Genomic DNA, 21,845 nt, shown 5'->3' with positions numbered 1-21,845 from the left:
ATGCCTTTTTTGTCTTTTCTTGTTCTGCCCATTTTTAGTCTCTGCTTGATTATGTGGAATCTGACTATCCATGAAGGTAAGATGGACTTGGAGATCTACTTGTAGGTTCTCAGGTTGAAGGTATCTGTATCCCAGTACTTTATCACAATGCTTTGTACCTATTAGGTGAATTTGTCACATACAGATAGCTTCCTCATCACACGGACAGTATACTTTCTATTCTGCTTTTCTTCTCCCTATGTAACAGTTGGGAGTTGAGAAGAGCATTAACTCACTTATTTGTATTTTGTTTTTGATGCTCCAGGTCAGGATGGCTAACTGGTTGGCTTCCCACATGGTGTCCTTCGTCAACATCACACCTTAAAGAAGCTGAAGAGAAAATTTTAAAATGTAAGGTTTTCTTCTTATAAGTTAACTGAGCCATTTACTAAAATAGGTCCAATATAAAGCGTTGCCTTGAAACTGAAGATCAGATTCTGTTGTGTGTTAGTTGTTGGCAAAAGAACTTTTTTTTCCTTTTTCATGTCATCAGTAAGTACGTAAATGTGTGAAGAAGTCAAGGGTTCTCAAACTTTTTGGTCTTGAGTCCCTTTTATACTCTTAAATTAGGAAGTACCCCAAGGAACTTTGTTTAGAGGTTATAGCTATCAATATTTACTGTATTAAAAATTAAAACTGAGGGCTTCCCTGGTGGCGCAATGGTTGGGAGTCCGCCTACTGATGCAGGGGACACAGGTTTGTGCCCCGGTCAGGGAGGATCCCATATGCCGCGGAGCGGCTGGGCCTGTGAGCCATGGCCGCTGGGCCTGCGCGTCCGGAGCCTGTGCTCTGCAACGGGAGCGGCCGCAGCAGTGAGAGGCCCGCATACCGCCAAAAAAAAAAAAAAAAAAAATTAAAGCTGAATAATTCAAAATATGTCAACTCATTAATTTATTTTAAAACAATAGTAATAAACCCATTGCAGGTTAAAATAAATAACATGTTTTCTAAAAATAACTGCTTTCTAAACAAATGTAGTGAAAAGAGTAACATTGTTTACAAGTTTACACCTCTTTAATATCTGGCTTAATGTAAGGCAGCTGGATTCTCATATCTGCTTCTGCATTCAGACTGTTGGTAGTCACTTATCATGTGACCTCTGGAAAACTCCACTGTATACCCATCAGAGAATGAGAGTGAAAAAGGCAAATAAAGTCTTAGATTGTTATGAAAATAGTTTTGACCTCGTGAGACCTCCTGAAAGGATCTGTGGCTCACCAGAGGTCCGCAGACTGCTCTGAGAGCAGGCTGTAGGTATCGCAGAGCAAGTAGCCTTGTCTAGTAGAACACATACTGGACTACATCCAGGTAACCTGTTCTAGGCCCAGGGCTGCAGTCCAGGGGTTACAGCGTCTTGGGCAAGTTCCTTCTCTCACCTTCCTAGTTTTTGCCCATAAGAGTGGGCGGGGTGATCCTTAGTCTAGTATTCTAGGATTCTTTGTGTCTACATTTATAGTAGTGTGGAAGGAAACCTTTATCTTTTTTGTTTCTTGTGAGCATTGAAATTTACCCACACTTGCACTGTCAGAGTGTTCCCAGATATCTGTGGGTATACTTTCAAGTAAAGGTGTTTACTGTGAAATTTTGTTTAGAGGAAGAGCTTAAGTGGTGCAGTGCACATACATGATTATTATGTATATTTGTGCATATACTTGTCCACACCTGTTTTTCATACTCTCTGCCACAAATGAATTTTGTTTGTGCATTTGAATGATTCAGGAGTAAGTGACCATAACTGGATATATCCAAAGAAGGGGACAATTAGCCATCTTATATGGATTTTTAACATGCAAATGGATTTCTGCTCTGTATGGTTGGGTAATCTTGTTCTCTACAAAGCTGGCAAAGTTGTCATTGTGATTTACTAAAAGAAAAAATTCTTGTCAAGAGATTAAAAAAAAGGGTGCTAGATACTCAATTCATGTGTTTAACAGACATACTGATTTCCTACTGCTGGGTTCTAGGGATGCAAATAGGGGTGAGAATTGGCCCCTGCTTTAATATCAGACATAGAAGCAAGCAGCTAATACAGTGGGGTGAGCTCTCTCATAGAGGTCACAGATCGTTTTTATGGGAATGTGCAGACATCTATGTTCAGAATGTGGTTTGGCTTGGCACTAGTACCGGATCACCTCCTTTTCTAAACTGGTGTCATTTCCACTCACTCTGGGCTCTGTTAATATTCTGAGCAAATGCTGGGTTTCCCCTCTGCCACTATGTGGGTACAAAACTGGAGATTATTTGGTTAAAGGGCAGAAACTCCCGGTTCTCCGTGTTTGTCCACTGCAGATGTATATGCACAAATAATTAAGATATATCTTAAGTGTAGCTATTCAGTTGATAATTTAATGTAAAAGAATTTCAAATAAGTTTCATCTTTAGTCAGTTTTGGGGGAGATTTAAAGTATTTAGTCCTGTAGCATTGAGGGCAAGAAAGATTTTTTATCTACAAAATTGTGATTATTTGCTTTCTCTAGAGAGATTGTTGAATACGAACTCAGACTACCTGGCACCTCATGCTGAGGAGTTCCTGCCATCTTTTTCTACTAAACATTATGATGACTTAAGATTTCAGTTATGTGTTTAATACATGTTAATTCTTCCCTAAATTCATGATGATGTTTTAGGGAAAAATGTTTCTTTTGAGTCTGAGTTCAACGTTCAATGCTTAATCTTCAAGTGTTCTACACATACAAGGTAGTATTCTATTGTCTGTAAAGCTAGAGACTTTAAAATAATGGATTCAGCAGCCACTAAGTTCCACTCCAGTACCCTCAACTGATAGATATGGAAAGAAGTCCAAAGAGCTGACATGACTTGCCAGAAAACCTAGGCCACAGTTGCTTGAGACTTGTCTGAGATAGATCTTACCACCAAGATGTAAAATATGGTAATTAAGAAATACTTGCTTTGGGACTTCCCTGGTGGTGCAGTGGTTCAGAATCCGCCTGCCAGTGCAGGGGACATGGGTTTGAGTCCTGGTCCGGGAAGCTCCCATGTGCTGCGGAGCAACTAAGTGTGTGCACCACAACTACTGAGCCTGCACCCTAGAGCCTGCAAGCCACAACTACTGAGCCTGCATGCCACAACTACTGAGCCTGCATGCCACAACTACTGAAGCCCGCTCACCTAGAGCCCGTGCTCTGCAGCAAGAGAAGCCACTGCAATGAGAAGCCTGTGCACCACAATGAAGAAGTAAACAAACAAATAAATAAATAAAATTAAAGAAAAAAAGAATTGCTTCAATAAAATGTGCACTTTTTTTTTAGGGCTGATATAATAAAGGCTAAACTCATACAAATGAATACCATATGGTTTCTAAATTATTAATTTCTGATTGCTCTGAGAATACTCCCCTTCTCAGAAGTAGTGACACTAAGCAGAATTTCTCTTTTATGTTTCCATTAGGTGTCCCCTGCACATACAAAAAAGGACCTGTTCGTATATCTAATGGAAATAAAATATGGACACTGAAGCTTTCTCATAATATTTCAAATAAGACTCCACTTGTCCTCCTCCATGGTTTTGGAGGAGGTCTTGGACTCTGGGCACTGAATTTTGGAGATCTTTGCACCAATAGACCTGTCTATGCTTTTGACCTGCTGGGCTTTGGACGAAGTAGCCGACCCAGATTTGACAGTGATGCAGAAGAAGTAGAGAATCAGTTTGTGGAATCCATTGAAGAGTGGAGATGTGCATTAGGATTGGACAAAATGATTTTGCTTGGACACAACCTGGGTGGGTTCCTGGGTGCTGCCTACTCACTGAAGTACCCATCAAGGTAAGGGATGGTGACAAAAGAGAGGCACCCAAGCGCTGGTTTCCAGTTCCCCTCTTTGGTGGTTGTTGGTGTCTGAACCTTATAAGACAGACATTGTCTTAAAGGACCCTGTAGACTGAATAGCCACAACTGATGGCCAATTTAGTAGCAGAAATAGTGTTGTCAGGTTTTCCTGTTACATATGCTACACATTGGTAGGAGGCTTGTGAAAGGACTTTCTATTTGTTAGAATGTACACAATTTAAGCCACGAGTAAAAACTGTTGTTATTGTTTACAGTTATTATTATCATTAGACCTATGGATCCAGCAGGCTTTTCCTAACCTTTTCCAGGTTTTAGTAAGCTGCAATAGAAAACCAGAGGTTAGAAATTAGAAGACGTAGGTGCTAGTGCTGTCTTTATGGCTTAGAGCAAATCACTTAATCTCTAAATTTTAGTTTCCACATCTCTAAGCTACAGAAAATACACCTGCATAGAATATCTTCTGGCTTTTTTTTAATTATTATACTGTGCCCTAACCTTTATTGCCATAGAATTTTTTTCTGAGTCATTGAATTAATGAGTGTTTACTTCAGAATCTTTTTAAAAACTCTTCCTTTATTTCTTTTTTTTTTTTTTTTTTTTTTTTGCGGTATGCGGGCCTCTCACTGCTGTGGCACAGGCTCCGGACGCGCAGGCTCAGCGGCCATGGCTCATGGGCCCAGCCGCTCCGCGGCATGTGGGATCTTCCCAGACCGGGGCATGAACCCGTGTCCTCTGCTTCGGCAGGCGGACTCTCAACCACTGCGCCACCAGGGAAGCCCTCTCTTCCTTTCTTTACCTTATTTTCTTATGCTATTTCCTATTATTTATGTTGCTAATCTGGGGGGAGGTCACAAAATCATATTTTGTATGATTAGTAAGTATAGACCAGATGATACCACAGTGTAGCACACAGTATAGGAAGGTGGCAGTTAACCTCTAGGGTTCTCCTTCCCCCTAGCTTTTTTCCTATGTTGCTTTTCGGGATGGCTTTCCTTGGAGCACTTCTCTTTTACTGGAGAAGAAAGAGATCAATAAATAAGAATGTCTCTGTTCTTATAGAGACATCATTTCCTTTGCTGCAGACGTCCTCACTGCTCCGTAATGGTCCCCATTTGTGTTAATTTCTTACCTTACAGAAACTTTTTCTGCTTGATCCTGACTAAGCAAATTCATCTAGATTTCCATAGAAGATCAGATGTTATGGTTAATAGAACAGTTCAGCAGACTCACAGATCCAAATGTAGTTAAACACAATTGACTGTTACCAGTGTAAGTGTTCATAATTATAGCAAGCCTCATAGTGAGTGAGATTTAGCATTAGCTGTTTCTTCAAGTTGCACTCCTACTAAGCAGTTGGGTGGTTGTCAGGGTCGCCATCTGTGTGATCTGAGAGGTTTTACCTGAGCCAGAAAAGCTGCTTGGTGGCATACACATATTTTCTCTGGTGCAGCGGAGTGGTCTGTTGTATACTGTAAGTAACTACCTACTCTAAATGTCACTTATCCAACTTTAACTTGATCCAGGTACCTTTTTAAAAAACTTTTTTTAGAGCTGTTTGAGAGGGAGGTACAGAGATTTCCCATGTAATCCTTGTTCCTACACATGCAGAGCCTCCCCTACAAGGACCATTTTTATTATGCTGTCATGAGATTAAATCTTTGAGTTTCAGAAAGATTTTGGTGGGGTGGGGTGAGAGGAGGGGAAAAAATGGTCTAATAGAGACCAGATGAGGTTCAGTTAATTTCCTTCACTCACTATGCTTCTTTTCTTATCTCTCTTTCTCTCTTTTTTCTCAAGTGGACTTTGAGAATATGACTTTTTTCTTTGCCTCCTCAGGTATGATAGATATAATCTGTACTTTTTTTTTCTCCTAAGTAAAACCACAGCTCTTTAATTTCTATTGTTCCTATGCATGGAGGAAAAAACCACAAAGACAACACTTTTTTTTACTTGTTGGGACTTATGTCCCAATCCATACCTATTTCTGCCCTTAATCTTTTATGGGCAGCCCCATTCTTTCATTCTTTGTTTATTTTTATAGGACAGTTTGAGGAGAAGTGTGAAAATGCCTAGTTTAATGTACTTGTTTAGGAATGATTCTAATAATAGAAAATAAATAAAAACTAATTTTTTCCAATTTTTGGTACATTAGGTCAACCTGTGTGCTTCATCTCTATGAGCAGCAGAGTGCCTCTGTCCATAAAAGTTGTTCTATAGCCTAACTTGTGGCAGTGATCCCATATTTTCCCCAGATTCTTGATATTGATTAAAAACTGAGTATTCAGCAATTGTGATTCTTTATGTAAAAGTACCTGGATGAGTCCTTCATTGAAATAAACAGGTTGGTTCTGTTAAAATAATGTTGAGTGACTTTGTGTGCTTGTAAGGCTTACAGTGCATTGGGGGAAAAGACACAAATAACCACATGAGTAGCATGACAGCTGTGAGAAATCTTGATGAATATCTGACCCAGTCTCAGGTCCATTATGGTATCCTAAAGAAGTGTAATTCGAGCTGAGGCGGAGGTCTCAAAGGGATGTAGCAGGAGAGCATTCTAGGTAGTAGGGACAAAAATTGCAAAGGCCCTGTTCTAGGGGGACATCTGGGCCATTCTGGAAAGGCTGTGTGGTTGGTCGGCAGAGAAGTTATGAACTGATTAATGGATAACTCCAAATGGAGGCACAAACCTCACGTTCCTTCCGCTAAAATGACCTTAGTTCATCCCCGTTCTCTTACCGTGATGTGTGATAATTAGAGATGTTTTCTGTAATTTTACTTGTAGATTAATATGCTGCATTAATTAAACAGGACCACTGTGTGAGGTGTCTTGGGCTGCCACTCTGTAAAATCTTCTTCATCAAGCAGTGTCTGATCACCTTAAGGGGGGAACAATGGGAATAGAGGAAACCAGCAACAATAGCCAAAGATACCGTCTCCTTTCTTTCATCTGTGTACTCAGTGTTTCCTTTTCATTTTCCTTTTCATTCTGGCCCCTGCTGTTCAGGATCCCATACAGAGACTATCTGTATTTTATAGGTATTTGTTATAAACTAAGGAAAAGGACACTATGAAAACTTTTATTAACTTAGAAAGTGTTTAGCAAAGAGATCCATTCCAAGTCACAAGAGTATAGGTTACAACTGGTCTTCTCCACTAAAAGGTTTTCAAATCATCTTGCTTTTGACCTTGCCTGGCTCTGTCTCCTGTGTCCAGACTATGTGGAGCTGGGCTGAGCATTTCTTATCAGCCTGTCTTGAGAAGAAAGACTGTTCTACTTGACTCGAAGTTAGAGGTATTTAAGTTTATTGTTCTGTGCCCCATCCTCCCCTCAGTGGCTTGGAACCAATGGGAACTATCTGGGGCTAACTTCTTTTTGAGAATGCCTCATCTGTGCACTGACTCGAGTTCTTTCTGGTCCTTTTCCTTGTTCCTTAGTAGGTCCTGTAAACTCCTTTGTACATTTTGGTTCTGGGTCTGGTCATTCCTGTTGTATTATTTCTGGCTGGTAGCTGACTTTAAGTCTTGTGAAAGTCAGGTTTCCATAGACTTGTTAGCATTTAGACTCAGCTGTCCCAGAATGTTGGAGCAGGTGTTACCTACCTCTTTGCCCTGTAGGCTGTAATCTGCTCACCATCTTCAAACTCAAGACCTACTGTGATGACTAACCTGGAGAAGAATGCGTCATTATGTTTCTATACTGATGAGCTCTTCTTGTGTTCCTGCTTTGCTGGTTCTTTGTTTTTCCTGTAGTTTGCATTAGCCTCTGATTCTTTTTTTTTTTCTCTTTCTTTTTTTTAGGGGAGGGGGTCTTCATTGCTGTGCGCAGGCTTTCTCTAGTTGCGGAGAGTGGGGGCTACTCTTCATTGTGGTGCGCGGGCTTCTCATTGCAGTGGCTTCTCTTGTTGTGGAGCACGGGCTCTAGGCACTTGGGCTTCAGTAGTTGTGGCATGAGGGCTCAGTAGTTGGGGCTCGCGGGCTCTAGAGTGCAGACTCAGTAGTTGTGGTGCACAGGCTCAGTTGCTCCGTGGCATGTGGAATCTTCCCGGGCTTCCAGGGCTTGAACCTGTGTCCCCTGCATTGGCAGGTGGATTCTTAACCACTGCATCACCAGGGAGGTCCCTAGCCTCTGATTCTTGATAAAGATGTCTGATAGGATGACTCACATGCTGTCTGGCTAGACCCGTTCCTTAAGCCTAGATGTGAACTAACAATCCCATCAGGCTGTCCTCTATGGGATATTAGAGGGTCGAGTCTGGATTAGTATATGAGTTTGGATATACATTAAAACTAAATAGCGCCTAGCAAATGAGGAGATAATCTTCTTACTAGAGAAGCAGGTGAGAAGATAGCCTGGGAACTTGGTCTGGTGCAGGATTATAAGGAGTGTGAGCCAAAGCCTGTGATAAAGCTTTTCTGAAGAACAAAAAAAGTTAAATTACTCATTCCTTACATGGTCCCAGCCACTGTCTTCCCATGCTTCTAGAATGAATTATTCTCTAGTAATCTTCCTGTATTTGCTACTATAACTAGCTAGCATTTACTGGGTATTTGTTATTTGAGAGCCGCCATCCTAAGTGCTTTGCATGGTCTCTCATTTAAAATCCTTACAACCAAAAATAAGCGACAGTTAATTTCTGAGGTTTTTTACAAGTGGAGGCAGATGATATATAACTACAGTTTAGACGTTGTTGCAGAGCTTTTAAAAAATTGTTTTCCAACTTTTTTGACTGCAACCCTCAGTAATGATTATATGTGTGTCTGAAACAAAAGTTTTGTTATATGATACATTTTTCTATTCCAAATTATACAATTTTATTAAAAAACAGACTGGCTCTGACTCTGTAAGTGGATTTTACTACCCACTAATGACCTGCAAGATTAATATGAGAAATAACAGTGGTGTTCTAATGTCATCCAGGGGACTAGAAAAATTCAGACTGGACTAACTCCTATGCTTACTCTGGTTATACTTTATAAAATTTGTACATCATTATAGATAAGGATCAAAAGGAAACTGGAAAAGCACAATATTCCAAATATTTACTGAGCATCTACCATGTGCTAGGCTGAAGGCATAGGATCAAACAACAGTTGGGGCAATTTACTCCATTTCAAAAAGAAAAAAATGTTATCTGCTCCTGTATATATACTCTGTGTAACCTGTTAAAATCTCATAGATCCATACTAAACAAGGCAAGCCAAAACTAAGGCAAAAACAATACCATCAGTTAACTAGAGATAGGTGAGACTTTCCTCCCTCAAGTTTCCTTTGTCCTGCCCCTTCTTGGGTTAGCAGGTCAGTAAGAGCTCAGAGCAGACTGGGCAAAATCCTATAACAAGTTTGTAAGAAAATTTAATCATCTTTTCCTGTAGAATATGTTTTAATAAAGAGTTCGTTTTTCTCTTTAGGTAAGTCAGTAGTGAATAATACCAGCTATTTCCCCGAAATGAAGCTTTGCTGCTTTCAACTAGGTGGCTGTTTCATTAATTCCACTCATACCTCTGGCATATGTCCCCCTCCCCAACCCTCAAATCTCACTGTGGGCTGTCATAGGAATTTAGGAGGCAGTCAGAATATGAGAGATAACTTTTTAAAAAAAAAATTCACTTTCACCGCCATTTCCATACACTATTAGAAAATAGTCTCATAAAACTTTTAAGCAGTGATGTTACTGTAAGTATATGGAAATCTCACATTTGACATACCTTCACACAGATTCATAGTCACATTCTACAGATCTTCTAGATGCTATGAGATTTAGAGTATAGTGTTAGGACTGGCCTAGAGTTGGTAAGAGTTAAGCCCTACCTTTACTAATCTGTTTAGCTTATGTTGCTTGGCCTATTCTTAGGAAAGAGAGCCTTCTGCCCGATGGCTTGTTGGCATCTGTTAGTACACTGGGGTTGGGAAATAAGGATCAGAGCCCTAGTTTTGCATTGACTAGCTTGAGGTTCTGGAGTGAGTCACATAGTACATCTCAGCTTTCTTCTCATCTGATGAGATGAAAGATTGGGCTGAGTATTCTCCAAGGGTCCTTGGAGCTCTATGCTCTGGGTCTGTGCTCTGAAGCTTTCTGTTTGAGAAAATGCAGTCAGAGCAAAGGATTCATTACTAACTCATCCTTATCTGTACTGACAAAAATAAGAAAACTTCTTATATTGGGAAAATAATAGCTGTCTGTTCCCATGTTCTGTTTTTTTTACCTTTCTATTTCGATTATGACCGACACAGAATCAGTGTCGGTTCACCCTTGGGAGATTTTTGCTGCCATTTGTTGACTGTTTTGGCTACAGTTGAATATCGTTTTGCGTCAGGACATTTATGTTTTGTTGAAGATCTTTATGATGTGTTATACCGTGATACAATCACAAGGACATGGTTCTGGTTTTCCCTCATCAGAAAGATGCTTCCTAAGATGGAAAAATTAAAACTATTAGTGACATGAAACAATTTTTATATGAGTTTGGAATGAAGCTTTTCTGTCTCTTTGAAGTAAAGAAGAAAATTAGGAAAGGATTAGGAACAGAATCTAATGCCAGTATATCATGATGTTATGCATAGGGTAAATGTGTTCCTGTTCACCAAACTGAAATCCCAAACTAAGGGTATAATTTCAGCCCATATTGTTACATCATCTTCATGTTTGTCAAACGTTCATTCAAAGTCCTTTTGAATCCACCTAAAGTGCTAATGCCTCATAAATTTTTAGAATGATTTGGTTCATAGGAGATAACTATTGTTGGTGTCCGAAGCCATTTTATGAGTGTAATATTAATCTCCAGTCATTTCTGCAGTGTCAACCATGAGATACGTGGAACCATTGGATTTTTCTGAATGGTCAGTGATCTATATCATCTGCCAGAGTGTAGCTTAAACAACAACAAATGCTGTCTTTTCTTGTTTCTCAAGAATAACCACAATTATCATATACCCTTTCACACATCCGTTACTTTCCACATATAGAAAGATTAAAAATGAAGCCCTCTTTCTACCATAACAACTCTCAAATCCTACCAAATCTCATCAATTCATGCATAATAAGAGCATGATGTAACCTGTTCAGTCATTAGTTTTTTCTTTAATGCAAGGTTTTCGAAGGAAGTTCATTCTATTTTTATTTATAAATCGTGTAATTTCTTTATAGTCCTAGGGTGAATTTTCCAAATGATCTGAAGTCTGTTCTTTCCCATGCAGGGTTAGTCATCTCATTTTAGTGGAGCCTTGGGGTTTTCCTGAGCGACCACACCTTGCTGATGAAGAGAGACCAATTCCAATTTGGATCAGAGCCCTGGGAGCAGCATTGACTCCCTTTAACCCTTTAGCCAGCCTCAGGATTGCAGGACCCTTTGGTGAGTGCTTGCTTGTATATGTATCCTAGGAAAGCAAAATGTTTATACATAGCAATAGAGGAGTATTTGCTGATCACCATTGTTAGTTAAAATCTTAAAAACAAACAAAAAAACTGAACCTTACTTTTTCTCCTCCTCCTCTAAAAAGTACCAGTCCATGCGTAAAGGTGAATGAAACCAGGCTCCTCTCCTTAAAAAGGAGTCTTCAGGGCTTCCCTGGTGGCGCAGTGGTTAAGAATATGCCTGCCAATGCAGGGCACACAGGTTCGAGCCCTGGTCCAGAAAGATCCCACATGCCACAGCAACTGAGCCTGTGCTCCACAACTACGGAGGCTGCGCTCCAGAGCCCATGAGCCACAACTGCTGAACCTGCGTGCCACAACTACTGAAGCCTGTGCGCCTAGAGCCCGTGCTCCGCAACAAGAGAAGCCGCCACAGTGAGAAGCCCACACACCACAATGAAGAGTAGCCCCCACTCACCGCAACTAGAGAGAAGCTCGTGCGCAGCAATGAAGACCCAACGCAGCCAAAAATAAAATAAATAAATTTATTTTTTTTAAAAAGGGTCTTTATATTGTAAACATTACAGATAATTAGCAAGCAGAAGAGGTGGGAAATGCTAAGGATGAGGTTAGGTGACCTTGAACATTCTGAAAAAAGCCAAGCAAGTAGTGTCTTGGGGAAGTTTACCTACTAGCCCCAGGCATGGGAGTTTATCTGCTAGCCCCAGTGACCTGTTGAGCCTTTGGCCAGTTAGTGATGTCCAGCTGACAGGTCACAAAGCCTGACCTGACCGATAAACGTGGGATAACAGGTATCATTACTCAGATTCCTTTCTTGCCCTGTAATGTCAGAGTGTTAAGAAGATAAAAGTCATCCTTTCTCACAAAGATTTGGGGGACTCCTGATTTGTGTTTCTGGTCATATTTTGAGTTTAGTCTCTGATTTAAGTTATTTGACCCTCAGATCTTCTGTCTCAGCCTCACAGCCAAGGGAATTTCCTTCCCTCGTTGTCACAGATGGTGATGGTCTGGACCTCTGCCTTTCCCTCTTACAGCTTGTGTCAGTTAAGAGGGCTTTTGGCTGAAAGGGACTGAAGACCTCAGCGGTTTAAACCAGAAGGCCTTTTATTATTTCCTTAACAAGCAGTCTGGAAGCAGGTGGTTTTAGCATTTGTTCCCAAAGCTAGCTCCTTGATGTTAGGGTTTGGGTCTGTGTATGTGATTCTCTTGACCTTTTACCTCAGTGGTTGCTAGGACAGGAAGCATGATCTTACAGGCTCTCCGAACAAGAAGAAAGGAAAGCATGATGCTCTTTGTCAGGGAAGGACGTCTTCCCTGGGAGCCCCAGCAGACTTCTCCTTATGTCTCTGCCCACCCCTAGTTCTTCCATTAGCAAAGAAGAAGAAATTTCTATGACTGATCAATCGTCATTTGTTCCCAGGGGCTGGAGCGAGGGGCCTGCTTTCCTGGGAACGTTGCTGCCTAAATGGTACACAAAAGTCAGGTTCTCTTAGCAAGAGAAAAGAATAGCGGTGTGGCGGGTGGGTGAGGGTGAGGCAATACCTGCCGCATAGGTGACTGTAGATTCTGCTGCCCCCTGTCCAGGCGTGCCCCTGCCCTTGCCTGAGTGCCATCCCTTTGGGAGAGCAGCGGGACTGCAGCAATGAGAAGAGGGCACAGGGGCTGAATTGGTGACCACACTACATGCCCTCAGTACTCGTGTAGGTAGCCTCTTTTCACCGCCCCCCCTAAATAGAGCCACGCCTTCTTAGGTGTCTGGTCCTCCTTTGATGAGCTGCTTAAGAGCTTTATAGTCCTGACATGTAAGTGGATTTTGCTTGATCACAGTTACACAGGTAGCAATTATGGGAAAAGTAAAGCATAAAAAGAAGTTAGGAGATAATGATGGGGGAGGGAGGAAGCCTAGGAGGGGCCCTTTAAAGCCATGTCCTCTGCCTCCCATTGTTGTTTGCACATGGTGGTGAGGGTGATGCAGAATGTCCACTGCATCATGAGAATTCTTGGTGGAGCTGTGTAATTCCTTCAGAGATGGGAAGGCAGGGCCAGTGAAGAAGTAAGATCTTGCTAGAGTATTGGGCAGTGAAAGCAGAGAGGGAAACCGGCCAGTCCCTGGGTCCCCGAGGGAAAACAGTAACCAGACAAAAGTTCCTGCTCTTCATCCTCTTTGCTTTGGGGGCCTTGCCCCTGCCTCTCACCTCAGGGGTGGGACCGTGATAGCCACTGTGGATGGACTTAGCGGAGACTTCTGCTAGTGTCCCAAGCAGAAACTCTGAATTAATTTTCCCAAGAAATATTTATATACCAATTCACTTCATATAGATGCTAATGTGTTGTAATTGTGGAAGAAATACAAATTATTAAGTTAATTTTATGTATGATCTGTCCTATTCACCTCCCTTGTTTAATACAATTTATTTTCCTACAAAAACAAGTCTTAGGCAACTGTTCTTGAGCTCCTAAAGCATATTAGTAAGTCAACATATGACAGACTTTTATTCTTATTTTAATCTTTCCTTAGGGAACTTGAGGAGAGCAGTTTCTAGGATCTGTGCTTTTTTCCACTTAAAATACATATTTGAATACATGTGTAATGTAGCATGTAGTGCTCATTATAGAAGCAAACACTAAACTCTTCTATATTTGTATATAAATTAAATTCTAATTTAAAACATACATATAATTTAAAATGTTTGTTTTCTATTAAATAGGTTTAAGTCTAGTACAGCGTTTAAGGCCTGATTTCAAACGGAAGTATTCTTCAATGTTTGCAGATGATACTGTGACAGAATACATTTACCACTGTAATGTCCAGACTCCGAGGTAAGGTTTATCTAAATTTGCTGTGTTTGTGTTTTAGACTTTTATTTTTTGAAAATATATGAATAGTCCAGGAGATTTTTATCAGTATGTAAATGACTAAATTTAAAAGGACAAGTAGTTAAATGACTAACACTTCTTAATTTTCTCATCTATTCATGGAGCACCTACTATGTAAAACATTGTACTGGATTCTGATGAGAGATTAAAAACCAGACAGGGCACAGTGGTTGAGAATGTGCCTGCCGATGCAGGGAACACGGGTTCGTGCCCCGGTTGGGGAAGATCCCACGTGCCACGGAGCCTGCGTGTCCGGAGCCTGGGCTCCGCAACGGGAGAGGCCACAACAGTGAGAGGCCCGCGTACCGCAAAACAAAAACAAAAACAAAAGCAAAAACAAAAGCCAGACATACTTTCTTCCCCTAAGGTGCCTGTGGATAGTTGAGGGAAGTCTTGGTCTTGGGCATCTTGTTAAGGTGGTCAGAGTTGAGAGAGAAAGAAGAATTTCAAATAAAGCAGCATTCCCAAATGAGTATGAATGTTCTACAAAAAAGGAGTTCTGTGTTAAACAAGAATGGTTTTCTGTACCATGGATCTTCTTAGAACCGTTTTTTAAGCCAAAGGTTTTTTGTTGTTGTTGGTTTGTTTTTTATTTTCAGTTGTGTTGGGTCTTCATTGCTGCATGCGGGCTTTCTCTAGTTGCGAGCGGGGGCTACTCCTCGTTGTGGTGCGTGGGCCTCTCATTGCGGCAGCCTCTCTTGTTGTGGAGCACGGGCTCTAGGCTCGCGGGCTTCAGTAGCTGTAGCTTGTGGGCTCTAGAGCGCAGGCTCAGTAGTTGTGGCACACGGGCTTAGTTGCTCCGTGGCATGTGGGATCTTCCCAGACCAGGGCTAGAACCCGTGTCCCCTGCATTGGCAGGCGGATTCTTAACCACTGTGCCACCAGGAAAGCCCAAGCCGAAGGGTTTTGAATCTCCCAGGTGCGTGGGAGATACTAGGCAGCATTTTCAAGTTCATTTGCTGATGGCACCCTTCTTTTACTCAGCACTTCTTCAAGTCTGTGTGTCAGCATGAGAAACACTGCTGCAGCGGTGAGGAGTAAGTGAGGGTCGAGGGGAAGGGGAGTCTGCGTGAATTTTGACAGTGATTATGAGAGAGAGCATAGTAGAGGGAGCAAGAGGGCCAAGCAAAGGTATTTCTTTTTCTTTTTTTTTTAAATTACTTTTTTTAAATTAAATTACTTGTTGTGTACAAGGCACCGGTAGAGAAAACAGAGCCTGAAAGTCTTGACGAGCTGGGAGGATCCTGGAAGACAGAGCCTACAGTCATTAGGGAGAGGATCAAGAATGGAGTATGATGATGAGAGCTCCAGTTCTTGTGCTGGGTTCTGTACCAGAATTATTAGAGGAGTTTGTCAAAAATGTGGTGCCTCAGCAAAGGAAACCATAAACAAGATGAAAAGGCAACCCTCAGAATGGGAGAAAATATTTGCAAACGAATCAATGGACACAGGAGTAATCTCCAAAATATACAAGAAGCTCATGCAGCTCAATATCAGAAAAAACAACCCAATCCAAAACTGGGCAGAAGACCTAAATAGACATTTCTCCAAAGAAGATATACAGGTTGCCCACAAACACATGAAAGGATGCTCAACATCACTAATCATTAGAGAAATGCAAATCAAAACTACACTGAGGGTATCACCTCACAACAGTCAGAATGGCCATCATCAAAAAATCTACAAACAATAAATACTGGAGAGGGTGTGGAGAAAAGGGAACCCTCTTGCACTGTTGGTGGGAATGTAAATTGATACAGCCACTTTGGAGAACAGTATGGAGGTTCCTTAAAAAACCAAAAATAGAACTACCATATGACCCAGCAATCTCACTACTGGACATATACCCTGAGAAAACCATAATTCAAAAAGAGACATGTACCACAATGTTCACTGCAGCACTATTTATAATAGCCGGGACATGGAAGCAACCTAAGTGTCCATCGACAGATGAATGGATAAAGAAGATGTGGCACATATATACAGTGGAATATTATGTCAGCCATAAAAAGAAATGAAATTGAGTTATTTGTAGTGAGGTGGATGGACCTAGAGTCTGTCATACAGAGTGAAGTAAGTCAGAAAGAGAAAAACAAATACTGTATGCTAACACATATATATGGAATCTAAAAAAAATGGTTCTGATGAACCTAGGGGCAGGAATAAAGGAATAAAGACACAGACATAGAGAATGGACTTGAGGACACGGGGGGGGGGAGGGGTAAGCTGGGACGAAGTGAGAGTAGCGTTGACTTATATACACTACCCAATGTAAAATAGATAGCTAGTGGGAAGCAGCTGCATAGCACAGGGAGATCAGCTCGGTGCTTTGTGACCACCTAGAGAGGTGGGATAGGGAGGGTGGGAGGGAGACACAGGAAGGAGGGGATATGGGGATATATGTATGCATATAGCTGATTCACTTTGTTGTACAGCAGAAATTAAGACAACATTGTAAAGCAATTATACTCCAATAAAGATGTAAAAAAAATAATAATTGTAGTGAAGACCATTGAATATTAAAAAAAAAAAAAGAAAGTGGTACCTGAACTCTGTCTCTAAGACTCTAATTCAGCAGTTCTGGGCTGCATCTTTAACAAATGCTTCAGATGATTCTAGCCATAGACCATACTTTAAAATATAAAAGTGGTACCTCATCCTTTCTAAGACTGAAACTTGGGTGAAAGGCTGAGAGGTGAGATGCAGAGACAGCCTCCTTCACTTTTTTTGTTGTTGTTCCTCTCTCACTTCTGTCAGAGAATATGTACACCTACTTTATTAAAAAAATTGAGGCCTTGAGAGCACTTGAGGTATAGCTGTAGCCTCAGTCTTTTTAATAAAGTATGTTAGAGGTTCTCTGCCAAAGGTGAGGGAGGCTGGAGAGGTTTGGGGGTCCCCCAAGGGTTTGATGTTTTGTGACTCACCAGGCAGTTGGGTCTGATGGTTTAGGTCTACACACTTCATTGACTTGTTTCAACAATTTTTAGTGGCCTGTTCCAGGGACATCATCTGTTTTCCTGCATGGTCTTAGTGGTTTGTTCTTCACCTACTCACATTCCATGATTACGTGTGCCTGTGTAATCCTAGTTTGTTGCCTTTTTGTGGTGGAACTTGAATTCATAAACGGCCGTTCAGAAGCACACCTAGTACGAGGAAAGAAGAGAAATGATGGCAGAATGGATCTGTCCTAGGAGTTTGCCAAATGTTCTGTATTTTATGTGACGGTCAGTCAGCTGTGGCCATGAGAGAAGGCTCAAGAAAACAAAGGACAGGCTCAAGGACAGGCTCAAGAAAACAAAGTTTAGTATACTCACAGGTCCTAGAGAGGGGGTCACTGAATGCCTTGAAGGGTCGGGGGGATGCACCAGATTTTGGTCAGGTGGCAGAAGACAGGAGTGAGGGAAAGTCCAGGCAGGAGCCTTTACTGGGTTCTGCAGGAGAGGCAAGGCAGCGCAGGGTAGGCAGTGTAGGATTTGCTAGTTGAATAATTTCAGTGGGCACTAAGATATAGGGGTGGTTTCTAGTTGTCTGGCACCTGGCCCTGGGCTGATTAAGGCAGAGGAACATTGCCTCCGGGGATGTGCAAGCCAGACAGAAGAGGTGCAGCTCTGGATTGGTTAGTTTGCATATAAAGGCAGTCCCAGTTGAGTCCTTTGCTGTCTCTACGAATTGGCTAGCTCCAGGAGGCTGTCTCTCCCCAGCCGGAAAGGTTTTTAAAGACGGCAAACATCATAACAGGCAGAAAATTTTAAATATAAACAATACACAAAGAATACTTAAGCTGAATGTGTTCTTATCTTGGTATTGGTTTTGCCATTGTAGGTAAAATGCTGGTGCGATGAACATGTGGAAAAGCTCCCTTGTAAATAAGTTAGAGTGAAAAAACGTATTTCAGCTATCCCCACAGGAAATTTGATGATTTTATGATAGGGACTTAGGGTTGCATGTTTTGATTCGGAAGATGATCATTTTTTTTAAGAGTTTTTTTAGAGTTTAAAGCATCCTTGTTTATCTAACAAAAGCATATAACTTCTGTGGGGTTTCTTCCTTACATTTCCTAGTAAATTATTTTCTATGTAAGCTGCGGTTTTTCTTAAAAGGAGGAGAAGCTAAATATGAGTCTGTTTTGGTAGAGGTGGGAGTGTGATACATACTTATCCCCCAGAATCATACATATGATTTTCTCCCTTTCTCCCTCTGAACGCAGTGGTGAGACTGCGTTCAGAAATATGACTGTCCCTTATGGATGGGCAAAAAGACCAATGCTGCAGCGAATTGGTAAAATGCACCCTGACATTCCAGTTTCGGTCATCTATGGCGCCCGATCCTGCATAGATGGCAATTCTGGCACCAGCATCCAGTCATTACGACCACATTCATATGTGAAGACTATAGTAAGTGTGTGGTTTATTTTTGGCTTATAGTTGTAGGCGAAGTCTGTTCTAGTATCTTTGCTTTCAGTGAGATTTCAGGTCATCCCTGTGCTTTCACATCTAAGCTATACCTGCAGCTTTGGTCAGAGACCTGCTGTCACTTGTGACGGGGGCAGGGTTTGACCCATACAAATCTTCATGTCCAGACAGCGAATCCCCATTCTTAGGCCCTTGTCTGTCCTAGAGCCACAGCATCTCCGCAGTGGGAGAGACTGAAAGAGGGACAGACAGGTCCAATAGCACTGCGACCACCTCCCAAGGCAGCACATGCTTACTTTGTTCAGTGTTTCTGTTGGCCCTATTGTTAGAGGTCAATTTAGAATGTTATTTTTGCATATGAAAATGGATTTTCTCTTTATTCTCAGATCCTTTATTTAATGAAGTATATAATAGTTACTACAGATCAGTATTGCTTTTTCTTTTATGTTTTATATATAGCTGTTCTCACTTTCATTGCTAAGTGTCTTTGTGTGTGTCATTGTGTTTTATTAAATGCTTTTACTCACTGACCATCTGACTGCTTTTCCTTTCCTAGGCCATTCTCGGAGCAGGGCATTATGTGTATGCAGATCAACCAGAAGACTTTAACCAGAAAGTGAAGGAGATCTGTGACACTGTGGACTGAGCACACTGCAGATGACGTGGAAATGCACATGGGTAATACAGTTCCTCAGCAATAATTTGCAGTCTGCGATGCAGAGAGTAAGGAATCTCACATGAGAACCAGGCAGGCTTCTTGACTGTACTTTCCCCATGTTTTCTTTATGAAGCTGCTAGCACATTTAAACCAGGTAGTGCCTTCTAGAAGAATGACTTTCCTTTCTCCAAAATCAACATGTACAAGAGTCTCCAAATCTGGTAGCTTTAATAAAAGGTTATTTGTCCCTCTGCTGTACTGAAATATTGTAATTTTTCAACTGAAATTTTTATTTCTATCTAACTTTGCTATATCAAGTATTTTTTATATTGCAGTCTGTACTGCCAATTTTAAAAAGTGATTTCTGGGTTCATTATTTTATATAATGTAAAGGTGCACCTTATTTTCCTTGCTTATATATACCATGTCTAATAACTGATAGAGTTAAACAAAATTCGGTGTGTTTTTATGTAAAAATTTGTCACTTTCTTAGAATGCTTCACTTCATTTTTGAAATGGAGTGTTGAGACAGGGTTTTGGTTAAAAAGATGGGAGTTGATTTCTAGCATTGATTTTTCTGATTTTCCTTTGTTCTCTATTTAAGGCTGCAAAGCCATGTTCACCATTTTAAATGTGATCCATCCTTAAGTATTTCAAGTACGGAAAAGCCTTAACTAAAAGTCCATCCTATTTTCCCCCATTAATACTGTTATTCTTTTCTTTGAGCCTGCATGCAGCAGAAGGAACAGATTTCCTCACTGAGGGGTCATTAAGACTGTTACCTTCCAGTAAGCCAAATCATATATTTTCATCTAATTCTTGTAGATGGGTGCTAAAACTGGATTACATTTTTACCACTAAAATATAAAAATCGGTGGTGCTGTTATATCTCATGGCACCAGAAGTTAGCTAGTACTTGGGGGGTTTTTTGTTTTGTTTTGTTTTTTTAAGAGTTTTGTGTTGATTAAATAACTTACATACTTTATTACAAAAATTCTGTAAGGTTGATTGAACTATTTGACAGTAACTACCATCAAGTGTAGCACTTTCTTGCTGTTTTTAATACAAGGAAAATTTCTCTGAAACTGAGAAGAAGCTCCATGTGGTAACTGGCTACTACTGAGAAGACCCTCCACAAAAGAAAGTTGAATAGGATGGTCACCAGCAAGTCATCTTTGCCTTATGTTTTGCTTAATGTTGCTTGTCTAGGAGAAAGGTGGTTATGTAAATAAAAACAGTGAACTAGAGCAAATAATGACTTCATAGTTTTGATCGTTGCATTTAAAAAATGATTAGGAAATCTTTAGTTGTTAGGAAATGTAAGGTTGTATCACTGTTGATTAACTGTGAGGAAGACGAATGTTCTGTTTTCAACAATATCTCCCCTGCCCCCAAAATAGGCACATTTCACTGAAGCATGACAAGTAGCTTCCCAGTGAGCAATTTGTCTCAGTTGTGGGATGGACTAGGTTAGTCCAGACGGTAACAGGAGAGCCAAGTCAGATTTCTCTACCTTGAGAATAAAAGTAGTCTTTACTTCTTTAGTTTGTATCTTGGATGGCCAGATTCAAACCTATAGGTGGTGCAGATAATTTGGGTCATTTTTGGTGTTTTTATTTGACACACTCTCCAGCCTCTCTTAATTTTCCTTTGCTGGGTGAATGACGGTTTTTAGTCATACAGGAGGGTTTCTGCACAGGAAACGTGGTCTCAGAACTTAGAGGGAAGTTACTAGTTTCACTTAGTAGATGGGGCTTCTAGCCATAGATGTGCCAAGTGATTCAGGGAAAAGATGTACCCAGGTGTCAAGTGGAACTTATTTTCCTAACAACTAATTTTGGTTTCTTTGAAAAATATTGCCATAATTCTTTTTAAAAAGTGAATTTTACCTTGGGCTATTGTATATGTAATTTTGTGAAGATTGAGCTAACATAGAAAGTCCCAATCCTTGAATTCCTGAAAATAGAGTGGGTCCTAAATGTTTTCTTTAAAAAAAAAAAATCTGGGCTTCCCTGGTGGCGCAGTGGTTGAGAGTCCGCCTGCCGATGCAGAGGACATGGGTTCATGCCCCGGTCCGGGAAGATCCCACATGGCGCGGAGTGGCTAGGCCTGTGAGCCATGGCTGCTGAGTCTGTGCGTCCGGAGCCTGTGCTCCGCAACGGGAGAGGCCACAACAGTACATTATGTACAATGTACTTTATTTTACAGAAAATAAAGGAAGGAGGGATAACACTACTAGATACTATAACATACTATAAAAAATTGAGAAAAAGTCCAGGAATTTAGTATATGATAAAGGAATCATCTTACTGGTGGAGAAAAAGACTTAAAAAACGGTGTGGAGACAAATGTGGTTAAACACCTGGAAGACAGTAAAATTGAATCCATTTCTCACACTGTACAGAAGGATAAAATCCAAATGGATTAGAGACCCAACTGTAAAAATGAAACCTTCTAAATAACTGGAAGAAAACATAGGTGAATTCCTTTATGATCTGAGAGTGGGGAAAACATTCCTATGACTGAATATCCAGAAGGAATAAAAGGAGGAGTTTATATCTAACTGAAAGAAAGAGATTTGGATGGCCAAAAAAAGCAAAGTTAAAAAGTAAATAGTAAACTGGCAAAAATATTTGCAACATTTATCACAAAGGGCTAATATAATATAGCCCTAATATGTG

The 21,845-nt window shown here is 40.8% G+C and overlaps 1 protein-coding gene across 5 annotated transcripts in view; it reads left to right on the top strand.

The window, feature by feature from the left end:
• The window catches only part of ABHD5 (abhydrolase domain containing 5, lysophosphatidic acid acyltransferase), a 44,921-nt gene extending 25,499 nt beyond the window's left edge, over positions 1 to 19,422 (top strand). For 2 of the 5 annotated variants that reach the window (XM_019946925.3, XM_033864639.2), the window contains 6 exons: positions 305 to 390; positions 3,448 to 3,820; positions 11,040 to 11,194; positions 13,926 to 14,037; positions 18,302 to 18,488; positions 19,063 to 19,422. In XM_019946925.3, coding sequence (XP_019802484.2) covers positions 305 to 390; positions 3,448 to 3,820; positions 11,040 to 11,194; positions 13,926 to 14,037; positions 18,302 to 18,488; positions 19,063 to 19,152 — 1,003 coding nt within the window. In that variant the 3' untranslated portion in view covers positions 19,153 to 19,422. Of the gene's footprint in view, positions 1 to 304; positions 391 to 3,447; positions 3,821 to 11,039; positions 11,195 to 13,925; positions 14,038 to 15,078; positions 15,230 to 18,301; positions 18,489 to 19,062 lie in introns of those variants that run through there. The other 3 variants (XM_033864640.2, XM_033864642.2, XM_033864641.2) reach the window with 3 other exon arrangements.
• The last annotated feature ends 2,423 nt before the right edge of the window (positions 19,423 to 21,845 follow it).

Source organism: Tursiops truncatus, chromosome 10 (genome assembly GCF_011762595.2).
Source record: "Tursiops truncatus isolate mTurTru1 chromosome 10, mTurTru1.mat.Y, whole genome shotgun sequence".
Lineage (NCBI taxonomy): Eukaryota > Metazoa > Chordata > Mammalia > Artiodactyla > Delphinidae > Tursiops > Tursiops truncatus.
This window is presented reverse-complemented; position numbering and strand designations above follow the sequence as displayed.